Below are 20,175 nucleotides of genomic sequence, written 5' to 3' on the forward strand. Positions count from 1 at the left end.
CCGCCAGCCAATGGGTGCGCGCGCCGCCCACCGCTGGACGGCGCCGAGCCAATGGCTAGCCGGGGCAGCGGCGCCTTCGGGGCGGGTCAGGAGGGGCGGGGCCTGCGGGCACGTGCGGCTGCGCACGTGGCCGCGTGGTCCGGGCCCTGAGCTGGGCTCGGCTTCCCTGCGGCCGGCATTTCGTCGGAGCCGCCCGGAGCAGCCGGTGGGTAGCCGTGGCGCGAACGCAGGTCTTTTCCGCCGCTCGCGTTTTTCAAGCAGGGCTTCGGGGAGGGAGACAGAGGAGGCCCGGGCAAGGGCGTCCCCGCTTCGGGTCATGTGCAGAGCGCGCGGGCCGCCTCGACCGAAGGGCGCTGGGCCAGGGAGGACCGGCCGCCGGGTTGTCCGGTGGCAGCTTCCGCGTCTGCCGAATCGCTTCCCGACTGGAAGGTGACGGGCGCGGCTTGGCCGCCTCGCCGGGCGGCCCGGGACCTTCCGGAGCGATCGGCGCTCGTGGCGGGCGGCGCTATTTCCTTATTCCGGGCCAGGAGCGGCACCGGCGAGAGGGCTCGGGCGAGAGTGTCGGGCGGGCGCATTCGCAGGCTGGGGGAGGGCGGGGTCCTCCCGGGCTGTGCGGACAGAGTGGCCAGGAAGTAAATCTCGGGTTCGGCTCGTTTCCCTTCTGGAGCCCGGGGCCGGGCGATCTCGGTTCCCAAGCGGTGCGTTTTGAACGAAGCGAGAGAACTTCTCGAAGGAGGCTCTGGAGCTCGCCGCTATTGTGAGATCGGGGGGTCGGGGGAGCATGGAACGGCGGCCCAGAGAGCCCTGCTCAGCCGGGGACGGAGGTGAAGTTACTGGCGAGAGACTCTCCCGAACTGCGCAGAGGCGGCTTCCGAGTCCTTTCGGGTGAGGTCGCGGTTGGGGCTTCGGTGGCCTCGCCCTGACTTCGAGGTTTTGCTGGCTTCGCGCCTTCCGCGGGTTTCGCGGACAGCCGCTGGAACAGACGTGTTCAAGGCTTTCCCTGCTCCCGCCTTTTGGGGCCGTCGAGCCAGCAGCCCAGGACCGACAGGCAGCGTCCTCACCACGTGGGGGGGGGGTCGGGGTTTGGGTTCCAGCGCGCCTCACCCCAGAAACGCACGGGGTGACTCTGGGCGTTTGGCGCTCTCCTGGGTGGGGGGGGGGGCGGTGTTGAAGGGTGGGCGACGGGTGGCACTTGGAGCATTTCCAATAAGTCCACCCTGTTTCCTCTGTGCTCTCTCCCCCCCCCCCCCGAATGGAAATGCAAATCCTTTTCTTGAGAAAGGATAATGCATTCCCCCAGGAGGGTGCAGAACACTGGCTGCTGCCTGGTGGCATGTAGCACCTGGTAAGGCCTGGAAGTGGCCAGGCTTGGGAGCTGCTTGGATGGTTTGTGGTGCTCACCCAATTGGCAGAAGCTGGTCCCTTCCGGTGATTCTTTTCCTTGTGCCTGGGGACATTGGCCCAGTCAGGTGGTGGCTTTTGTCCCTTGTAGCCTTGAGTGATGCTACTGCTTAAAGGAAGAGGAGGGGGCCTCTCAGTCCCAGAATGGGGGAGGTAGGAACGTTTGTGGAAATAGCTAAACGCTGATGGACACCCCCTCCCTGTCTTTTAGCAATCGAGATAATCCATGGATGACACGGACACCAGAAGCATCTCTTCCTGGGAGTCTTTCTATTCAGTGGAAAGTGCCACCAGCGAGGAGGAGGAGGAGGAGGGTGAGGAAGAGCAGCTCCTGTCACCAAAGGGGAACTTCAGAATCTTCCTTCTCAACAATGGGAAGGAGGTGAGGCTGCCGAGGAGACACGGTTGCCTCAATGGCCCAGGATTCCTCCTCCTGCCGGGCCTGCCTGACCAGGGCCCCAAGCGCTGGGTGAGGCGGCCCCTTGGATTGCATCATCCTGGCTCAGAGGGTCCTGGGGAGACGCTCTGTAGCCGCCGGGTCAGTCCAAATGGAAGCCTGCCTGGACAGAGGGTGAACCGAAAGAGGGCCGAGGGCAGCGGCAAGCTTCAAAGCAGCACCACAGGAGGCAACTGGCCCCCTCCATGCCCCGTGGCATCTGTGTCGTCACCTGGGATAAAGAGGCAGCGGAGGAAGGAAGCGGCAGCGGAAGAGACCCAGCACTCTCTCTGTTGGACGGAAGGGGACCAAGCCTTTGCCCAAAAGGTGAGTCCATTGATCAGCCCCGGAGGGAGGATGGGCAGCTAGGGATTTCTCTCCATGAGAGGAGCCCCACCCAGAAACCCCTGGTGGTTCTGATGGTGGTCCCATTGCTCCTTGTACGATTGAAAGGGAAGAGATCCAGTGCCCAAGAATCCACTGGGGATTTGGTGAGCAGTTGTGACCACACTGGAAAGGATCATTTTCACTTGGCAGAATGGTAGAGGCCCCACAGCTGACTAGGTTGCTTTTCATAAGGAGGCATCGTTTGGTCAGTCCTCCTCGAGATCTTGGAGATGGCTTGGAAAGGGCATTTTGGAGTGGGGGGCTCTGCTAGTAGAGTTCAAGCAGGAGGAATTTCATTGGTTCCCAAGTCTTCTCCCACAGACAGGCCAGACTGCCCCCGTTGACAGAGACAGTGGCTGGATCTGTGTTTTATAAGAAAGCATGCAAAAGACCCAGGAATAAACATCAATAGATCATTCCCTGATCTTTTCCTTCTTCCTCAGAGAACTGTTTTCAAATTTGGTTGTGCAGCTTTTCACACTTCACACTCTTTTGTGCTCCATTTTTACAGTGCTGGGAACTCCAAGGCTTTGTCCGCCCCCTGTCGGAACTTCTGAATCGCTTGAAAATGGGCTGCTTTGACCGAGGTTAGGAGCAGCAGACGCCCCTGCGTGGGCTGGAAGCCCTGGCAACTGGGGGGTTTGGAAAGTTGCAAGTGTTGTCCTGGAAGGAGAGCCCTGTTGGAGGCAGCCATGAAGATGTGTGATCTGGCCACTTTGACTCCGATATTCCCCTTACAGATGGCCCTTTAAAAGGCCCTTTTAAGCCTCTGAAGCATTGAGTTCTTACACAGCCCAACAGGTTGTCTTGGAGATCAGACACTTCTCCTTCAGGCAACCGATTTACAGTCCCTTCCACAGACCGGGGGGGGGTGGGTGTTTGGAGTTAACAATGTGGACAAGTCATAGAGAATTGATAAGATTATTGGCTGTACCTCATCCTTCCACCTGTGCAGTCTGATTCTAGGTAGCAGGTAGTGGGGAAAAGCATTGATGGTTTGCTACTGTGCTTTGTGGTTACCCCAAAAGCTGTTGGGGTGAGCTCAGTCATTTTAATCCATTCAGTCATAGTTGCACCAACCACATTTACTGAGCTTCGTGTTTTGGCCTTGCAGGTTTAAGCAGTTTCCAGCAGAGCGTGGCCATGGATCGGATCCAGCGGATTGTTGGTGTCCTTCAGAAACCTCAGATGGGGTAAGGGTCATTTGCTAACGAGTGCTGCTCAAGCCCCTTCACGTGGCCAGATGCCTTAACTGCTTTCTTGTCACTACTGAGCTCCTGCTGCGCTCTTGCAGTTCTGGGGCTTGCCTTGTCACAATACACTTTTGATGGGGGCCCCTCTGGACTACATTCTGCAAGGAAAGAGTCTTTTTAAAAGCAGTGTGGTAGCTTTGCTTCTGTGTTTTGTAGGTGTGGAAGAACCTGCTGGCTCCATTACTTATGTGTGTATTTGTCTGGCTTCCCTTTGGCTTGCAGGGAGCGATACCTGGGCACCCTATTGCAGGTGGAAAAGATGCTCAAGATCTGGTTTCCTCAGATTCCCTTAAAGGACTCCCAGGCCAGCTACGGTGTGTCAGCCAAGGAGGCATGTGGGGCAGCTCAGGTGAGTGCCAAGATCGCTTCGTTCTTCCTGACTTGGCTGGATTCGGTACATAACCCATTGAAATTATTGTACGTATGTAAACATACCCTTCACCTGTGGAGCTGTAGGGCATGGGCCAGCTTTGTCTGGGATATGCTCTCCTTTCTGTACAGGGAGTAAGTCTAAATGTTATTGCTGCCCTGTTAAAGGGGGTTTTGGGGGTGCTTGCACTCGGCTTGATTTCCCCACCATCTCTCTCAGTCCCGCTGTGTAGAAGACCAGATCATGGGAAGCAGAAGCACACCCATCCAAGATGACGTGCTGAGCCTGTCCTCGGACCTCTCTTCCTTACAAGAACACGATATTGGGATTCGGCAGGGACAGCCGGTGCCCATGGGCAATGGGCCTGCTATGAACCTGACCTGGATTCACACGTTGCCCATTTTGAACCCTCTCCTGGGACAAGTAGACTTTAAGAGACCGCCTACTACCTCATAGTTCCCTACGTCCGGTTAGATCCCACAGGCTGGGTCTCCTTCAGGCCCCGTCGGCCAAGCAGTGCCATTTGGCGGGGCCGCAGAGGAGGGCCTTCTCTGTGATGGCGCCCACGCTTTGGAACCAGCTCTCCCCGGAGATTAGGACTGCTCCCACCCTGTTGGTCTTCCGTAAGCTACTTAAGACCTGGCTTTTCCGGCAGGCCTGGGGTTTATAAAACCTGACCCCTGGATGACTGTCTTTGCATTGTTTGTTTTGTTATGTTTTATGTGTTTTTTATTGTTAGCTGCCCAGAGTCCTTCGGGAGTGGGGCGGCTTATAAATTTTAAAAATAAAATAAAATAAATAAAATAATCAGATGAACTCTGCGCTTGGGCAGATCTTGCTGGGGCCAAACGCAAGCAGTTGTGGAGTGGTTTTCTTTCTCCAAAAGGTTATGCCTGTTCAGGCTGCTTCCAAGATGCTTGCACACAGCTGCCCTCCTAACATGCTGTTCTCTGGCTCTGGGGAACTACCTCGCTGTCAAAGCTTGTCTGGTGTCCTGGCAGCAAGCAGCTCTGGCCCCAGAGGAACTCTTGGTGGCCTCTCTCTGTCACTGCCCCACTTGTCGATGTCTGGGGAGGAGCTGGCGGGGAGTGAAGCATCTGTAGGAAACCCTGTGAAATACCGCAGCTCCTGATGCCCCGGAAGACAAGTCTCCCTGACTTGCAGACCGTTTTTCTCCTTCTTCACAAACATTTTTTTAACTTAAAACATTTAATATATGTCCCAAGAGAAAGCAGAACTGTACCTACCGACAGAGTGGAAAATTTTAGTTTCAATAAAGACACTGACACAATGGCTGTTGATGAAGTTCATGGTTCTTTTTTCCATCCTTTAGGCATTTATCTTCGTGATCTGATGCTAAACTATATTTTCTTGGCCAAATATGGCCTAACTCTGGCTCTGGTATGCCCACACTTCAATAAGGCACCAAGGCAGGAGGATAATTTAATTACAATTTATAATTAAAAAGGATTCCTCTCATTCAGAGGAAATCCTGAGACCCAACTTACATTCTCTTTTATAATTAAGAGGGGGTGATGCAAGAATAAACAAAAAATGGAACTCCTGACATAACTCTGAGAAAGGAGATTCATTTTCTTATTTCCTAAGAGCAAAACGATTTGCATTTAGGGGTAACTACAGAGAAAATGTGGTGGGAAGGCATGGTTTCATGGGGGGGGGGGGAGAGAAACTGGTCCTTGGTGTGAGCAAGGAGGTGCAGATGCTCCTGATTTGGGCTTTGATCTTGTGTGAAATCCTGAAAGATTGACATCTGATAACATGTGGATTCCATCTCTGGAGTCTCCCTTTATCCTGGGGAAATTTTTGCTCTGCGGGTCGGCTCGGCTTGGGGGTGGGGTGGACCAGTTGCCACGGCGGCATTCTGCGGCGGGCGCTTCCGCTTCCGGCCGCGCGACCTTCCGTGCTCCGGCCGGGCGCTTCCGCCCAAATCGTTGTCCGGCCCCTCTGGCGATCCGCGGGGTGGAGATGGCGCACCACGCCAAGTTCCTCGCCCGGACCGTGATGGTCCCGGGCGGGGACGTGGAGCTGGCCTACCGCGTCCTCACCAGGTAGGAGCGCCGCCGCCGCCTCTGCCCTTCCGGGCGCCGCGCGGAGAAGGGACGGGAGAGCGGGGGAAGCGCTCGGGCCGCGCGGTTCCCCGACGACCAGGAGCCGCGGCTCCCGGACGAGCCGGCCGCGCGTCTTCCTCTCGGCCCGAGGCGTCAGCCGGTGGTTGCAGCGGGGTTGGGGCAGTCTCCGGGTGGAGGCGGGAGTCGGATCCCTTCAGGGCGACCACGACTGTTCAGCCCCCGTGCCAAGGCTTTGGAGCGGTCGGTGCGGCGTGGAAAGCAGCAGGGGTTCCGTCCGAATGGGGCGTTAGGCTGACGGCGGACCTTCCCGTTTGATGGGACTTCAGAGGAGATCCGGCACTGTTGAGATCTCCCTCTGGTGTCCCCCCTTCCCCCCGGGGGTTTATACAGCTACCTATTGCGCTTGACGGGTTAAAAATAATTGTGCGGGGGGTGGGTGTGTGTCTCGGAAACCCTTAGGAAGGAAGGCTGGAGGGGGGGGGAATTAAGCCCGATTTAAACGTGCACGTTCATCAGCTCTTCCTGCCTTTTAAAAGAGACGGTTCCTTCTTTTCTTCAGAGTCCTCACTATGGATGGAATTATCGATCACGTCAAGCGGAAGCGGTATTACGAGAAGCCATGCCAGAAGAGGCGGCGGGAGGCCTACGAAGCGTGCCGGAGAATCTATAACTCTGAAATGGGCAAAAAGATCAACTTTCTCATGAGGAAAAACCGCCCAGATCCTTGGCTTGGTTGCTAAGCCAAAGGCTTTCAGGGCGGAGGCCGCTTCCTAAAGAGACGCTGTTTTATTTCTGGAAAAGGTTGTGAAGTCAATAAAATCGATACGATGTCACGCGTCTTCTTGAGAGCTGCTATTCGGTCCTCATCCTTAACGCGATCCGGGGGGCTGGCGTGGGCCGGGGACGCCTCTCCCTTCGGGCATCCGCCTTGCTCGGGTGAGCCGCATCCGAGGCGGGGACCCTTTCCCGGCCACCTCCTCCTCCTCCCCCCCCCCGTGCTGGGACCGCGCGCTCCCTCCTCCCCTCCCTCGCGTCCTGCCCCGGCGGCAAGCCTGCGGAAGGCGAGAGCAGCGATCAAGCAGCAGCGGCCCCTACTGGCCGCGGGCCGTCAGCACGGTTGCGGCTCAGGCGGCGGCCTCCAGGAAGTCCCGCCCCCAGGTCAGAGGACGGCGCAGGCGGAGTTGCTGGTCGGGCCCATTTCCGCTTCCGCTCTGCGCGCCGCCACAGCCGACGTTCCGCCTCCGTCCGCCGCGAGACCCGCGGCCTTCTCCTTCCCAGGCGCGGAGGGAGGCCGCCCGGCCGCCGGTGAGGAGCTGCCGCGGTCCCCGGTTCCCTGGGCGGGAGGGAAGGGCCTGTTGACTGTTCGGAGGCGGCGGCGGCGGCTTCTTGCGAGGCCAGGACTGGGAGAGGTGCCGCCGCTGCCCATCCCAGCCTGGGTGAGCGTCCGGCTGGCGACGGGAGCCGCGGCCTTGCAAGAGCAAGAGCGAGGCCCGCCTCCTGGGGCTGGGCGGGGGGCGAGTGTGTGTGTTCCTCTTCCCCCCCTCCACCGGCCGTTCTCAGCCTCGCGCGACCCCCTCTTCCCTCCCCAGCGCCTCGCCGGAGCCTTCCCGCCAAAATGGCGCTCTCGAAGCGGGAGCTGGACGAGCTGAAGCCGTGGGTGGAGAAGACCGTGAAGCGGGTCCTCGGCTTCTCCGAGCCCACCGTGGTGACCGCGGCGCTAAACTGCGTCGGGAAAGGGATGGACAAGAAGAAAGCGGCCGGTAGGTCCCCGGGGGAGGGTAGAGAGGGCTGGGCCGACTCCGGCCCCCGAGATCCCGGACGGAGCCTGGGGAGGCGGTCAGGCCCTCCTGCTCTGGGGCTGACCTCTCTGACCGGGGATGGAGCCGAAGGGCTGGGCCGCTGAATCACTGGCCTCCCAGTTCCCTCCCGAAGCCTTCCCATCCGAGGGAAAAGCGTGATGGCTGTGAAAGAGCTCAGCTGCCTTATTTTTCCCTCCAGGCAATTGGAATATGCTGAGGAAAGGAGTAGTTAATTTCAGAAAACAAGGTGTTTGTGGTCCATAGTGGCAGATCGATTGAGGGGGAGGGGTTTTGCGCTACCATACTGTTTTCTCCGCCTCCCTTCCTCCCTCCCTCCCAGATCATCTCAAGCCCTTCCTGGATGACTCCACCTTGAGGTTTGTTGATAAGCTCTTTGAAGCCGTTGAGGAAGGACGAAGCTCTCGACACTCCAAATCCAACAGTGACCGAAACCGGAAGAGAGAATTAAAGGTGAGCTGAACTCTTGCTTGTTTTTGTGTAGGGGGGAGGGGAGGGGCAGTTGTCAGGAACTGACAGTGTTGCTTCGTTATGTTTCATTCTTCCAGAGATGGCTATGTACTGTGGTCCTTAAAAGTTAAAGGGGGAAAAAAAGTACCCTTTGATTCTGTTTTCTTAGTGGTCTTCTTGTATCTTGACCACTCTGCCCCTTAATTCTGCAACCAGAAACCATCAGAAATCTTACAGTGATGATTATAGCAACTGTGTATAATTGCAGTTGTATGCAATTAATTTGGACTAGATCTGAGAAAACCTGGCCTTAACTGGAGAATGCCTATAATGTTGGCCCCAGATTAAAGTACATAAACTCCACTGAAAAATGGCAGGAGAGATGTACAGAAAGCCGTCAATGCCTATAAGTGCCAGATACATAAGCTGTTCTAGGCTGACTGCTTTCACTGGCCCCAAATTGTTGCAGATGATCACATGGATGGAAAAGAGGCCTGTTGGGAAAGGCATTACTTGTAGCGGTTATCTCGGAGAATTGTAGGTAGATCGGTAGGCATTTGAGGCAGATATTTTGGGAGACAACTCCCATCACCCACAGCTGGCATAGCCAGTGGGTGAATAGTTCCTCAAAACATCTGCATTAGCTGGTCATGTTGGGTACTGTAGTTTTATGGTTGCTTTGAATTGAATTGCAGGCCTAGAAGAAGTGGAAGCTGGGCATTTGTGCTTTGCTCTGTAAGGAACGCAGTTATTCGGGTCAGACTGAAGATGCCCTTGGTTGATATTCTCACATGGTGACCAGCCAGGTTTTTTTCTGTCATCCTTAGCATAACAGGATAACGGTCTCTTGTTCTTGCTCTGCAGCCAATATGCACGGTAGACGGCCCCAGAAGGAATTGATGCTCTTCCAGAAAATTGGGAAACCCTTTGCTTATGGCCTTCTAATACGGTTTCTGTCACACACATCTTGTCATGGCTAATTCAGGGATCCTGCTTCATGGCTTGGAGAAGCCCCTTCTTCAGTCTGTCTTGAACGTCTGGATTGGGGTGGGGCAGGGATTTAGCTGCAAAACAATCTTCCTTGGAAGCAACGAGTAGCTTGAGGTTTATATCCAGTCTCTCTGATTTTTCTTCCCTAGTTCCATATTGTGTAACTTCTTCCTAGTTGTTCTATTGATTGGTTTTATATAGATGGATTAATATCCTTTAGCACTTCTGGATGTCTTATTTTCTTCTCCTCTGGTTTTTCTTGAGGTCGTGTAGAAACCGTAGTACTTTACAGGATGGATTATCTTCCAATCCCCAAAGACTTGGGCTTTGAAATGAGAAAATGCCTTAGTCTCTTCTGATAGTGGGAGCCTCGGATCGCCCTTGTTTGGTGCTGGTCGGTCATTAGCTTTACAGAAGCAGCAGAGCAGCAGCTTGAGACTGTCTTCCTTCCACACTTTCTGCTGTGCTAAGCTACTCCTTTTTTCTTTAAAATTGTGTTTCTGAGCACCTGGAAGTTAAATAGAGCTCTAGGAATAGATTAGAGAGGGCAGTGCCTTTTCCTGCCCTTTATGCATTTCAAATGCAACTTCTATTCAGAGGGTAACAAACTGCTCAAAAAAAATCTCCCTTCTCCTGGAGAATCACTTGCTTTGTTTTGAGTTGTTGCTTCAAAGTGGGATCCAAGGGCCAATAGAATTGGGGGGGGGGGGATTCAGGTGGACAGGGTCCAACTCCTTTCTGAGCCCCATGTTTCATTCTTATTGGGCATCTCTTCCTCCGGAAACTTTAACACTGCCCCACCGTTTTTTTAAAAAGTTAGTAAACTCAGAAGTTCTCTCCTATTTCATTTTCTTGTCAAGAGATTCACTCTTAACATCCTTCACTGACTTTGGGCCCTCCCACGATCCCTCTCTTCAGTTCAGCAGTTGAGTAAGGAAAGAAAAAGGTCTTCTTTGTAACTCTTGTTAAACAACAGAGAAATACTTGTCAGTGGGCTATTTTTTACCCATCGATCGACTTGGAGGCACCCCCCCCCCCGTTTCTTTAAATCACTGGCATTTAAAGCAAAGGCGTCATAGACTTTCCCATATACAGGCTTCAGTTTCAAGATTAATTTCTGTCCCACCCTCCTGCCCTCCAGGTTGCTATTCTCTTCGGAAAGGAGTCTGCCTCTTTTCTCAAAAACCCCGGGAGTGAGAGCAGTACTCCATTTCCTTTGAACTGAGCTTACCTTGCAGGGACCTATCAGGCTACAGGGGAAGTTCAGGAACTAAACTGCAGTGATCTACACTCTTCATACTATGGGCAAGCCCTTTTCTCTTAAACTTGTAGGTGTGTCACGATGTGCCCTGGTTTTGGACGAGGAACCGTCCCTGTAAAGTATGACCCAAAATAGCGAAGAAGGAGGTTCAGCTGTCGCTTGCAGATGGTTTGTATGCCTACATTTTGTTTCTCTTTGGGACAAAGTAGCAGCTGTATAGCACGACTGGGCATTCCTCCCTGGCATCTGCTTCTGATCTCTTTCCACGCAAGTGGAGAAGGAGCTGGCCTATGGAGTCCAGACTAAACTTCATCCTTCAGCTTCTCCATGGAACATTTCTGTTGATTAGTGGTTGCTCTTCCCTTTTGCTTTGCCTGCAAAAGATACCCTGATTTGTATAAAGCTTACCTCTTCTCAGCCGTGTTTTTACTGCAGATAAATCCCTGTGCAAGAATTAGCCCAATTCTGCTTCAGTTTGTCAGTAATATGTTTTGAGAGATCACCTTTTATGCATATTTATTCTGAGTTCCGGTGCACTTTGATGGATCACGTGTATGGGACATAAAGTATTTTGACGATTAAAGATTAAGGCTGCTGTCTGAAAAGAATTTCTGCATTTAACATTATGTGTATCCTTTTTTTGTATCTTTCTGATCTTGTACATGCAGTAATCATCTTGCTCTCCAGTCTCCCCGTCAGTCCCAGAATCCCTTACCATTGGCTGGGCTGCTGATGCGAGTTTACTTTGGGGGGGAGAGTGCACCTTTCCACTGGAAAGAGATGCATCTCTGACCTTTTCTATTTTGAAAGATCAGTTTTGAAGCTGAAAAGCTGTGAATGGAGTGTTGTATTTTAGTCTCTCGCAGAAGGACTAATCTTTTGTGCTGAAGGGTTGACGTGTCTTGCAAGTTCGATACACTTCATTCTAGACTGGACAAAGCTTGTTAAACCCGTCATAGGATAGTTTACATTTAATTTTCATTGAGGGTGGTAGGAGAGACTCAGGTGTGTAACCTCTTTCCTGCATCTCACTGGGGAAGAACTGTTTTGCCTTAGGTTTTTACTTCTATAAAATAAAAACGATATAATAGTACGCTTCAGAATGCTATTTTAAGTCCCCATTTCATTTGCTTTCTAACGTTCAGCCTTCCCCAACTGCCAGGCCTGCTGTGTGATGTGACCACTAACTGGGCCAGAGAGGGTTGGGGTAACACCAGGAAGACCTGGCTCCATTTCAGAGGGTGGTTAGGGCAGATGGGAACAGAGCCCCATCCAGTCCCTTGGAAAGGAGGTGGGCTCGGAGAACTTAAAGCATCTCATTGGACAGATTAGTTCAAATCCCTCCATTGCAGCCCCCAAACCTCTCCTGAGCATCATCCCGGGGGTGGCTGGAGAGCGCCTGGAGTTGCTGTGACTCTCTTCAGGCTGTCTTTTGCCACAGCTGTCGGGCACTCTCCTCTTTTCTTGAAGAGATCTTGTGCCTTTCCAGTAGCAGATGGAGAACGTTTACTTTATTGAAAGTGTGGGTTTCTGGGATGCACTTTGAGGCTTTTCTGGCAGTTGCCCCTAAAATTCCTTTGCTCTGTTCCATTTATCAGGATGTGTTTGGGGATGACTCGGAGATTTCTAAGGAGTCCTCAGGAGTCAAGAAACGGCGTATCCCCCGCTTTGAGGAGGTGGAGGAAGAGCCCGAGGTCATCCCTGGCCCACCCACCGAAAGCCCAGGGATGCTGACCAAGCTTCAGGTTTGCTGCCCTTGCATGTCCGGAAGGTGCTTGACGTGCACTGGTGCTCCTGCATGTCAGGAGGGCTGCCTTGGCGTAATCTGTGCTTGAGTAACGGTGTCCCCGATCACCTTGCTTAACTGTGGCTTCTGCTCTCTTGACAGAGAAGGCCCCTCTTTAATTCTGTAACTCCCGAGCACGTAAGCAGGGTGGTGGTCCTCGTGGGGAGGTCTTGAGCAACTGTCAGGTTGTTCTCCTCATCCACGGCTGGAAGAAATACTCGGGTTGATGGAAAGTAGAATTGCATAATTGCTGTAGATAAATGGGATTCAGAGTCTGGTGCAGCAGAGCCAAGGATGACTTTGGAGTGAAAAAGAAACATTTAGTGAAGAGGACGTGTACCACCGTTTGGCTTGTTTTCCCTTCTTTCAGATCAAGCAAATGATGGAAGCCGCAACACGGCAGATTGAGGAGAGGAAGAAACAGCTGAGTTTCATCAGCTCCCCGGCTCCTCAGGTACTGGGATTTCCTCCCCCCTCCCTCCCTCCCTTCCCCTTCCCCTTCCCATCCATTCATCCTTGCAGTGAATTTCTGCATGGAGTGTCCTGCCTCTTTTCTCTGCCTCTAACATTAAACCATACCCAGTTCCATAAACCAGATTTAACTCTCTCGGTCTCAGCCTAAAGCTCCGGCAACCACTCCTCCTGAGCGCCTCCCAATTGGGAACACCATCCAGCCCTCGCAGGCAGCCACTTTCATGAACGACGCCATTGAGAAGGCCCGGAAAGCAGCAGAGTTGCAAGCCCGAATCCAGGCTCAGCTGGCACTGAAACCTGGGCTGATTGGGAACACCAACATGGTGGGACTGGCCAACCTGCATGCCATGGGGATCGCACCACCGTGAGTATTGGCGCAGGCCGCTTAGGGTCTGTGAAATGGGGGCCTGTCGGGGGGAGCTGATGATACTCAACTGAATGATTTGTTCCCATAGGGCAGAAATACGTCACATGGGCAGCAACGTCCAATCTCCATATTCACGGTAAGCGAGCGGTGGCCCACCGTCCTCAGCAAGCGTGCTGCAAGAAACACATGGGCAGCACGTGGGTAGGACCGCACTTCCTGTGGCTCCCAGCCCCCACCTCCCCTGGGGGGGCTGGGCTAGGGGCCTTATAAGGCTTGGCAATGAATTTAAGGAGTGTGGTCATCTGCAGAAAGCGGGAGGGTCTGGGGCTGCCCCCTGTCCCAGAGGGTGGGAGATTTGGGCTGGTCATGGAGCCCCCAGATGGGCTGTTTCTGAACAGTTGGGTCCTATTCCTGAGTACGTGGCTCCTGACCTGCCCAAGCGCAGAGGAACTGCGTGATAACCCAAGCTGTGCTGGGGATGTCTCGCCCAGGAAGGTGGAGCTGAAAGACCAGAGCAAACCGACACCGCTGATTCTGGATGAGCAAGGTCGCACGGTGGATGCCACCGGTAAGGAGGTGGAGCTGACCCACCGCATGCCGACGCTCAAGGCGAACATCCGGGCTGTGAAGAGGGAGCAGTTCAAACAGCAGCTGAAGGAGAAGCCCTCGGAGGACATGGAGTCCAACACTTATTTTGACCCCCGGGTCCCCGTCACCCCAGCTCAGCGGGCAAAGAGAACTTTCCGGTTTCATGACAAGGGCAAGTTTGAAAAAATAGCCCAACGGCTGCGGACGAAGGTAGGGCACTAACGGAGGGGGGGGGAAGACTGTGGGTCACTGAGGGAGGGAGGGGTTTCTCCTTCAGTTGCCTGAGGTATAAGTTGGCAAGCAGGGACAGAAGGTAGAGACCCTAAATGAGGCCTTTCCATCATCAGCACTCCAGGTGCCTTCAGGCATCCTCTTTTTCCGGCTGCCTCTTCCTCTTTCCCCTCTCCTTCTCCCCCCACCACCCCAAAAGGAATTGTGCTTCTGGTAGATCTTGAAAATGCCTCTTTGGTCACCAGGCCCAGTTAGAAAAGCTCCAGGCAGAGATCTCACAAGCTGCCAAGAAGACGGGAATTCACACCTCGACCAAACTGGCCCTCATCACTCCCAAAAAGGAGGTGAAAGAGGGGGACATTCCTGAGGTGGAGTGGTGGGACTCCTACATCATCCCCACCGGCATGGACGTGTAAGTGGCTCAGAGGTGCTTTTGGGAAGGTGCAGGGCACCCAGGATGTTCAGAGCAGCTGCTTTTCTTAGACACCAGCCAGCTCAGCTCCAGGTGGTTCTAGGGAGAGCATCCTTCCATTGTCCTACTGGGAGGACAATTCCACTCCTTTGGCAGATGACAGTCATGGTTGTCCAGGTGTCTCCTTAGCTTGAGAACTGAGGAGTGCTCTGAAGGATGGCCGGTCGCTGCATCTTCTAGAGCAGGGGTCCCCAATCCCTGGCCATGGGCGGGTACGCCAGCAACGGTCCACACAAAGAAGCAAAGGCCCAACCATGGGATGCGGGCAGCATGCAAAACTGCACCCCCTCCCCGATACCTCAAAGGTTTGGGGCCGCTGTTCTAGAGGGAGACGAGGGCCAGGAGCAGATGCCAAGGATGAAAATACTAGTTGTTTGTAGAAACCTGCCCTGTATCTTGGTTTTGTAAAGCATGCCAGGAGAGGCTGGCTGTGTTGTGCCCAAACCAGGCCAGGATGAACAGGGCTGCAGATGATCTGGAAGGGGATGAGTTGACATTGTTAATTGGGTGGATCTGCTTTCCTCTTTAGAAAAGCCACTGATCTGTTTAAACGGGAGGACTATTTTGGCATCACGAACTTAGTGGAGCATCCGGCTCAGCTCAGCCCTCCAGGTAACCCCTCCTTGAAACTGCCCCCTCCCCACCTGCCAGCTCCATTTGGAAAGGGGAAGGGCAGTCTCGGGAGCAGTTGATTCCCCCTGAAAGTCGGAAGAAGAGCCACCCAGTTCCTTGACTTTCTCAGGGGGAAAAAGGGAATGATGTGTCTTACTCTGCAGTGGACAGTGACCTGCCGGTGACCCTTGGGGTCTACCTGACCAAAAAAGAGCAGAAGAAACTTCGTCGCCAGACCCGCCGGGAAGCCCAGAAGGAGCTGCAGGAGAAAGTCCGACTCGGCCTGATGCCCCCTCCAGAGCCAAAAGGTAGCAGCCTCTTTGGACCAGCCTAAGGGGGGAGAAGCCTCTTGAGGGACGCCAGCGAATGCCCTTCTTGCCTCTTCTCTCTCTCTCTCTCTCTCTCTCTCTCTCTTTCTCTCTCTGCAGTCCGAATTTCAAACCTGATGCGAGTTTTGGGGACAGAAGCTGTTCAGGACCCAACCAAAGTAGAAGCCCATGTCCGAGCACAGATGGCAAAGAGGCAGAAGTATGGCTGATGTCTCTTCCTTGCGGTGTTTGCCATCAACTCCTGGAGTTTGTTCCCTCCCTCCCTCCCAGTGGCCAAGGATACTGGGGGAGGATCTGGTTGGGCTCGTCCCAAGATGCTTTTGGTGTATGCTGAAGGCGATGAGGGGGCAAAACATTCAGTCCCTTTGACCATCTTCCATTAGCAGTCTGACGCTTTGAGACCAGTTGGTGAAAAGCGAGGTTATAAATATGCAAAGCAGTAAAAGGGGGAAACCGAACTGAAGGAGAGGTGGGTGGGCATGTAAATGCAGAAAAGGTATTGCGTTCTTGCCGCAGATCTTCTGGCTGGGGCAACCTGGGGAGGGGCATCTTGCAGGAGCAGAAGCTGCTCATTCGCTGCAGGATCCCAGCAGGGGGCTTAGGTGGGCCTCATTGATGTGCTTGCAGAGCTCACGAGGAGGCAAACGCTGCCCGAAAGCTGACAGTGGAACAGAGGAAAGCGAAAAAGGTGAAAAAGCTGAAGGAGGATATTTCGCAGGGAGTTCACATAGCTGTTTACAGGTGAGCGTGTCTCGTTTCCAAAGTGAGGGCACCTTACCCCCTTGCCCTCTTGCGGCCTTCCCCTGGCACAACCCGATCTGCCCTTTTCTTTTGTCCCCAGAGTCCGGAATCTAGGTAACCCAGCAAAGAAATTCAAAATTGAAGCTAACGCCAGCCAGTTGTACTTAACCGGAGTTGTGGTTTTACACAAAGATGTCAATGTGGTGGTGGTAGAAGGAGGTAAGGAGATGGGCGAGCGGGCCAGGTTGTATCACACTCTGCCTTTCTAAGGGGCTGAAACTTCCAGCAGGCCCAGTCAATGTGGGGACTCTGTCCAGAACCTGCCTTGTTCCAGAAGGAGGAGGGAGAAAATGCAGGGTTGGGGGTTCAGGAAGGCTGCACTTGTCTCGAGGCACCAACGGTTCTTCCAGCCTGTTTTTTGTGGGGCGGGGGGGGGGGGGAGGAATGGAGAACACATCTGTCCATCTGCAGAACGGATGTGGCAGAAATAGCATCACTTGGTGCAACCTGGAGTAAACAAAACCAGTTTCAGGCCATTCAAGTCTTCACAAACATGTGCTTTGAAAAGCAGCACAAGGACCTCGTCTCTCTGGCTTTTCCTTTGAGAGTCGGTCTCAGTTTATGGTTGGGACCTCCTCACGGTTGTTGTGTTTGTGAAGTTGTGCTTCATCTCTTGTTGCGATGCTGCTTGTCAGTTCTACCTTTTCTGCTTTCTTTCCAAGGTCCCAAAGCACAGAAGAAATTTAAGCGGCTCATGTTGCATCGAATAAAATGGGATGAGCAGACGTCAAACACAAAAGGAGATGGTAAGAAAGAGCACTTCTGCTCGGGGCCAGCCTGGAAATGCTTATCAAGAAGTGATTAAGTCAATAAAAGCGATTGACTGTGGGCTACCAAAATGCTGAAACTGAGAAATAAACGACTCCGCAGGGTGATGCGCTGGAAGCACATCTTGTAAGCTCTGGCAAGGGCCCCACTGGAACGGGGGGAAGGGGAGGTCGGGGTCCAAGAAGGCTGTACCTGGCTCGGACCGGCTGGTTCTTCCAGCTCTGCCCATCTGCAGAACAGGTCACAGAAATAGCGTCACTAAGAAAAGTGACCAATTCTGAAAGGCACTACGCTGCGGGCCCCACTCCCAGCGTCGTCTTCCGAAGATGTAGAACAGACAGAAAAGCACCCGGTGCCATTTCTTCTTTTGGGGGTTGCAGGCAAACGTTGGACCTCCTGCACCCAGGCTTCCTTCGAAAGGGCCTGGAGAAGCAGAGAAGTTCCCCGGTTGGGAACACACTGAAGATGAAGCTTTTTTTTTTTTTTTTTTTTTATTGAAAGTTTTATAAATTTTACAAAAAAGGAAAAATAATACAAAACAAGAGGCAACATATACAGAAAAATAAAACTAAACAATACATATATTAAATAAAAAAAAAAACCCCATCCCCCAGCCCTCCCAAAAAAAAAAAAACAAAAAAAAAACCCTCCCTTCCCCCCCCCCCTGAGCTTCCCAGAGCAGAATATAGGCTTAAAAAATAAAAATAAAAATTAAATTAAAAACTTTATATTTATATATATAAAAAAATTATCTATAATATATATGAAAATAAAACTTATGAAAAAACTATATAATATTTTTGTATACCCAATCTAAATTGTATAAATTTTATCCATTTATCCCAAACAGCAAAAAACTTCTCTTGCGTTTGTTGCTTTAAGAAAGCCGAAATCTTTGCCATTTCTGCCAGATAAGCTACTTTAAGAAACCATTCCTGCAATGTAGGCAAAGATTCCTTCTTCCAGTATTGTCCTACTAACAGCCTAGCGGCTGTGATCAAGTTTAACATCAATACAACCTCCTTTGTATCACAATCTGTAACAATACCTAACAAAAATAATTGCGGAGTAAATTTTACCCTCCTTCTAAAAATTCTCTGGATATTCCACCATATTTTAATCCAAAATGCTTTTATCTCTCTGCATGACCACCAAATATGATAATAAGAAGCCTCCTTATAACCACATCTCCAACATTTGGGTTGCACGTCAGGATACATATAAGACATTTTTTGTGGATCAAGGTGCCATCTATAAAACATTTTATAAAAATTCTCCCTTAAGTTCTGTGCTTGAGTAAATTTGACATTTCTCACCCAAATAGTTTCCCAGGTGTCCAATGAAACTGGCTCACCAAAGTTCTGCGCCCATCTAATCATACAATCTTTAATTAGTTCCGTTTCTGAGTCCAATTCAACTAAAACCCCATAAATTCTCTTAATGTGGGTTTGTCTTTGATCCTTCAGTTGCTTAATAAGGTTTTCATCTTCTCTAAGAAAACCCACCTTACAATCCATCTTCCATCTATCTAATAGTTGCCTATATTGGAACCAAGAATAAGTAAAATTTTCTTGTGCTAACTCTTCCCGTGATTTTAATTGCCAGTTTTGTCCATCCCATTTAAGTAACTGTCTATAAGACACCATATCCATTTTAACCCCTCTTACTGAAGATGAAGCTTTGAGTGCCAGTTGTTCTATCCACTGTTGTATTGTTTTCTATTGAATAGATTTGTATGAATCTATTTTACCATTGGTCTCGGTTCTCCTAAGAAGACAATCGACTTATAGCAGTTTTAAAGTCATCAAATGACCTAGAAAGGGGCAGCCCTCTTTTACAGCGAGCTGGTTCTGAAATTGAAAGACTAGAAGGAAGTTGGGGGCAACTGAAGGGAACTTGGATCGCTTCGTGAACTGGTCTTTTACTACCGCCAAAAGTTCGCTTTTCATGAGCTACTGAGCTTGCAGAGGTGTATGTCCTGCCTTTTCTAAAGGAAGGGCAGAATTCTCAGCTTCTGTTTGAATAAAGGATGTTTCCGATCTGACCGATCTTGAATGTACTTTTGAATAGACAAATCCATCTTCAGTTGTTTCCCTATTCTTACACACTAAGCAGTTTATTTTTCTTGCAGATGATGAGGAATCCGATGAGGAATCTGTGAAAAAACCCAACAAATGTTCCCTGGTTTGGGAGGTGAGTAATATTTCTGGTCTATCTGAGGCATTTGGTGATTCCCAGTGTCACTAAGAAAGTCCTGGTTTTTATTATGCCCCCTTAGTGACAAGACAGAGAAACACCTTCAGGAACTGAACTGTGGGTGCTCTGTACAATTGTCCCTTCAGAGCACCCCTCCTCTTTAATTCAAAAAGTGGGAGATGTCAGGACTCACTCTAAAGGGTTACTTCAGCTAGCCGCAGCTTGTAAAGCACGGTTTGTGTTTTTAGCATGTTGTGCTCAACCAATCCCTCAGGGCTTCACCAGTAAGCCACGGGAAAGGAAAGAGGAATTATCTGCATTACGCGAGCTTCCAATCCATGCAGTGCAACCCTCCATACGTAGGCTGGCTCAGAATCTCTCCTGCCTCTCTCTGTGTCCTTCTAGGGCACGGCAAAGGAGCGAAGCTTTGGCGAGATGAAGTTCAAGCAGTGTCCTACTGAAAACATGGCACGGGAGCATTTTAAGAAACACGGCACTGAGCATTATTGGGATCTGGCTCTGAGCGAGTCCGTCCTAGAACCCACAGACTGACGGCCTTTTCTGGAGCCCCTTCTCACATTTCTGGGCGTTTGATATAAAGAGCAAGAACAGAGCAGAAACATTAGACTCTAAGCCCCGCCCCCCCTCATTCCCACAAATTCCTCACAGTACAATGCATACTATTAAAGGAAATATTTTTCAGATCCAAATAACAGGTTTTTATTTTAATGTTTGGCTTTGGACCAACAGGACACACGTGTGAGAGACATCTTCAACTTCCCCATTGCCACAAGTACACCTTCACTCAGTCTTGGGGTTTTATCATTCTTGCTCTGCAGGAGTGCCAAGGAGAGGATATTAAGTCTGGCTCTAAAAAATGCTATTCTAAGGAAAGCTCAGGTCTTTCAGATACCTTGCTGGTCCTCACCCCCCCCCCCATTTAATCCATTTTCTTGCTGCAGAGAGATATTCTGTTATATTCTAGCTGATACTCCACGTCTCTTATTCTGTTGGTAACCACTTTGCTTGGGTTGGTTGTAGCCTAGGTATATTTAAAAACAGTGAGGAAAGTCAGCGTAACTGTAATGGCGCCTAC

The 20,175-nt window shown here is 51.6% G+C and overlaps 3 protein-coding genes across 6 annotated transcripts; all 3 read left to right on the forward strand.

The window, feature by feature from the left end:
• Nucleotides 1-51: 51 nt before the first annotated feature.
• CIART (circadian associated repressor of transcription) lies at nt 52-4,406 on the forward strand. Of its 4 annotated transcripts, none has more exons than XM_039318562.1 (6): nt 52-205; nt 1,613-2,164; nt 2,736-2,811; nt 3,339-3,417; nt 3,700-3,826; nt 4,067-4,406. In XM_039318562.1, the coding sequence occupies exons 2-6, from the start codon at nt 1,628-1,630 to the stop codon at nt 4,301-4,303; spliced, it is 1,056 nt and encodes a 351-aa protein (XP_039174496.1). In that variant the 5' UTR covers nt 52-205; nt 1,613-1,627; the 3' UTR covers nt 4,304-4,406. The 4 variants fall into 4 exon arrangements, with proteins under 4 accessions (XP_039174496.1, XP_039174498.1, XP_039174497.1 ...); XM_039318564.1 differs by having other exon boundaries at nt 129-230; XM_039318563.1 differs by lacking the exon at nt 52-205 and adding an exon at nt 264-885.
• Nucleotides 4,407-5,757: 1,351 nt separating this feature from the next.
• MRPS21 (mitochondrial ribosomal protein S21) lies at nt 5,758-6,783 on the forward strand. The gene is made up of 2 exons (XM_039318520.1): nt 5,758-5,916; nt 6,497-6,783. Exons 1-2 carry the CDS (start codon nt 5,834-5,836, stop codon nt 6,675-6,677), a joined length of 264 nt encoding a protein of 87 aa, XP_039174454.1. The 5' UTR covers nt 5,758-5,833; the 3' UTR covers nt 6,678-6,783.
• A 305-nt stretch (nt 6,784-7,088) lies between these two features.
• PRPF3 (pre-mRNA processing factor 3) lies at nt 7,089-19,783 on the forward strand. The gene is made up of 17 exons (XM_039318521.1): nt 7,089-7,242; nt 7,527-7,697; nt 8,077-8,207; nt 12,054-12,200; nt 12,612-12,695; nt 12,859-13,079; nt 13,171-13,218; nt 13,574-13,880; nt 14,147-14,313; nt 14,903-14,985; nt 15,150-15,293; nt 15,414-15,513; nt 15,942-16,055; nt 16,156-16,274; nt 16,778-16,861; nt 19,015-19,076; nt 19,485-19,783. Exons 2-17 carry the CDS (start codon nt 7,553-7,555, stop codon nt 19,629-19,631), a joined length of 2,103 nt encoding a protein of 700 aa, XP_039174455.1. The 5' UTR covers nt 7,089-7,242; nt 7,527-7,552; the 3' UTR covers nt 19,632-19,783.
• The last annotated feature ends 392 nt before the right edge of the window (nt 19,784-20,175 follow it).

The sequence above is a fragment of the Crotalus tigris genome, unplaced genomic scaffold (assembly GCF_016545835.1).
Source record: "Crotalus tigris isolate CLP2741 ecotype Arizona unplaced genomic scaffold, ASM1654583v1 scf7180000021444.432893, whole genome shotgun sequence".
Lineage (NCBI taxonomy): Eukaryota > Metazoa > Chordata > Lepidosauria > Squamata > Viperidae > Crotalus > Crotalus tigris.

What these genes read in the sequence shown, in the direction of transcription:
- CIART (XM_039318562.1), top strand. Translation starts at nt 1,628, where the DNA reads ATGGATGACACGGACACCAGAAGCATCTCTTCCTGGGAGTCTTTCTAT. An exon ending in ACCAAGCCTTTGCCCAAAAG is followed by an intron (nt 2,165 to 2,735) that starts GTGAGTCCATTG and finishes CCATTTTTACAG; the next exon opens with TGCTGGGAACTCCAAGGCTT. An exon ending in AATGGGCTGCTTTGACCGAG is followed by an intron (nt 2,812 to 3,338) that starts GTTAGGAGCAGC and finishes TTGGCCTTGCAG; the next exon opens with GTTTAAGCAGTTTCCAGCAG.
- MRPS21 (XM_039318520.1), top strand. Translation starts at nt 5,834, where the DNA reads ATGGCGCACCACGCCAAGTTCCTCGCCCGGACCGTGATGGTCCCGGGC. An exon ending in GCCTACCGCGTCCTCACCAG is followed by an intron (nt 5,917 to 6,496) that starts GTAGGAGCGCCG and finishes TCTTTTCTTCAG; the next exon opens with AGTCCTCACTATGGATGGAA.
- PRPF3 (XM_039318521.1), top strand. Translation starts at nt 7,553, where the DNA reads ATGGCGCTCTCGAAGCGGGAGCTGGACGAGCTGAAGCCGTGGGTGGAG. An exon ending in TCAGCTCCCCGGCTCCTCAG is followed by an intron (nt 12,696 to 12,858) that starts GTACTGGGATTT and finishes TCTCGGTCTCAG; the next exon opens with CCTAAAGCTCCGGCAACCAC. An exon ending in GCCCCCTCCAGAGCCAAAAG is followed by an intron (nt 15,294 to 15,413) that starts GTAGCAGCCTCT and finishes CTCTCTCTGCAG; the next exon opens with TCCGAATTTCAAACCTGATG.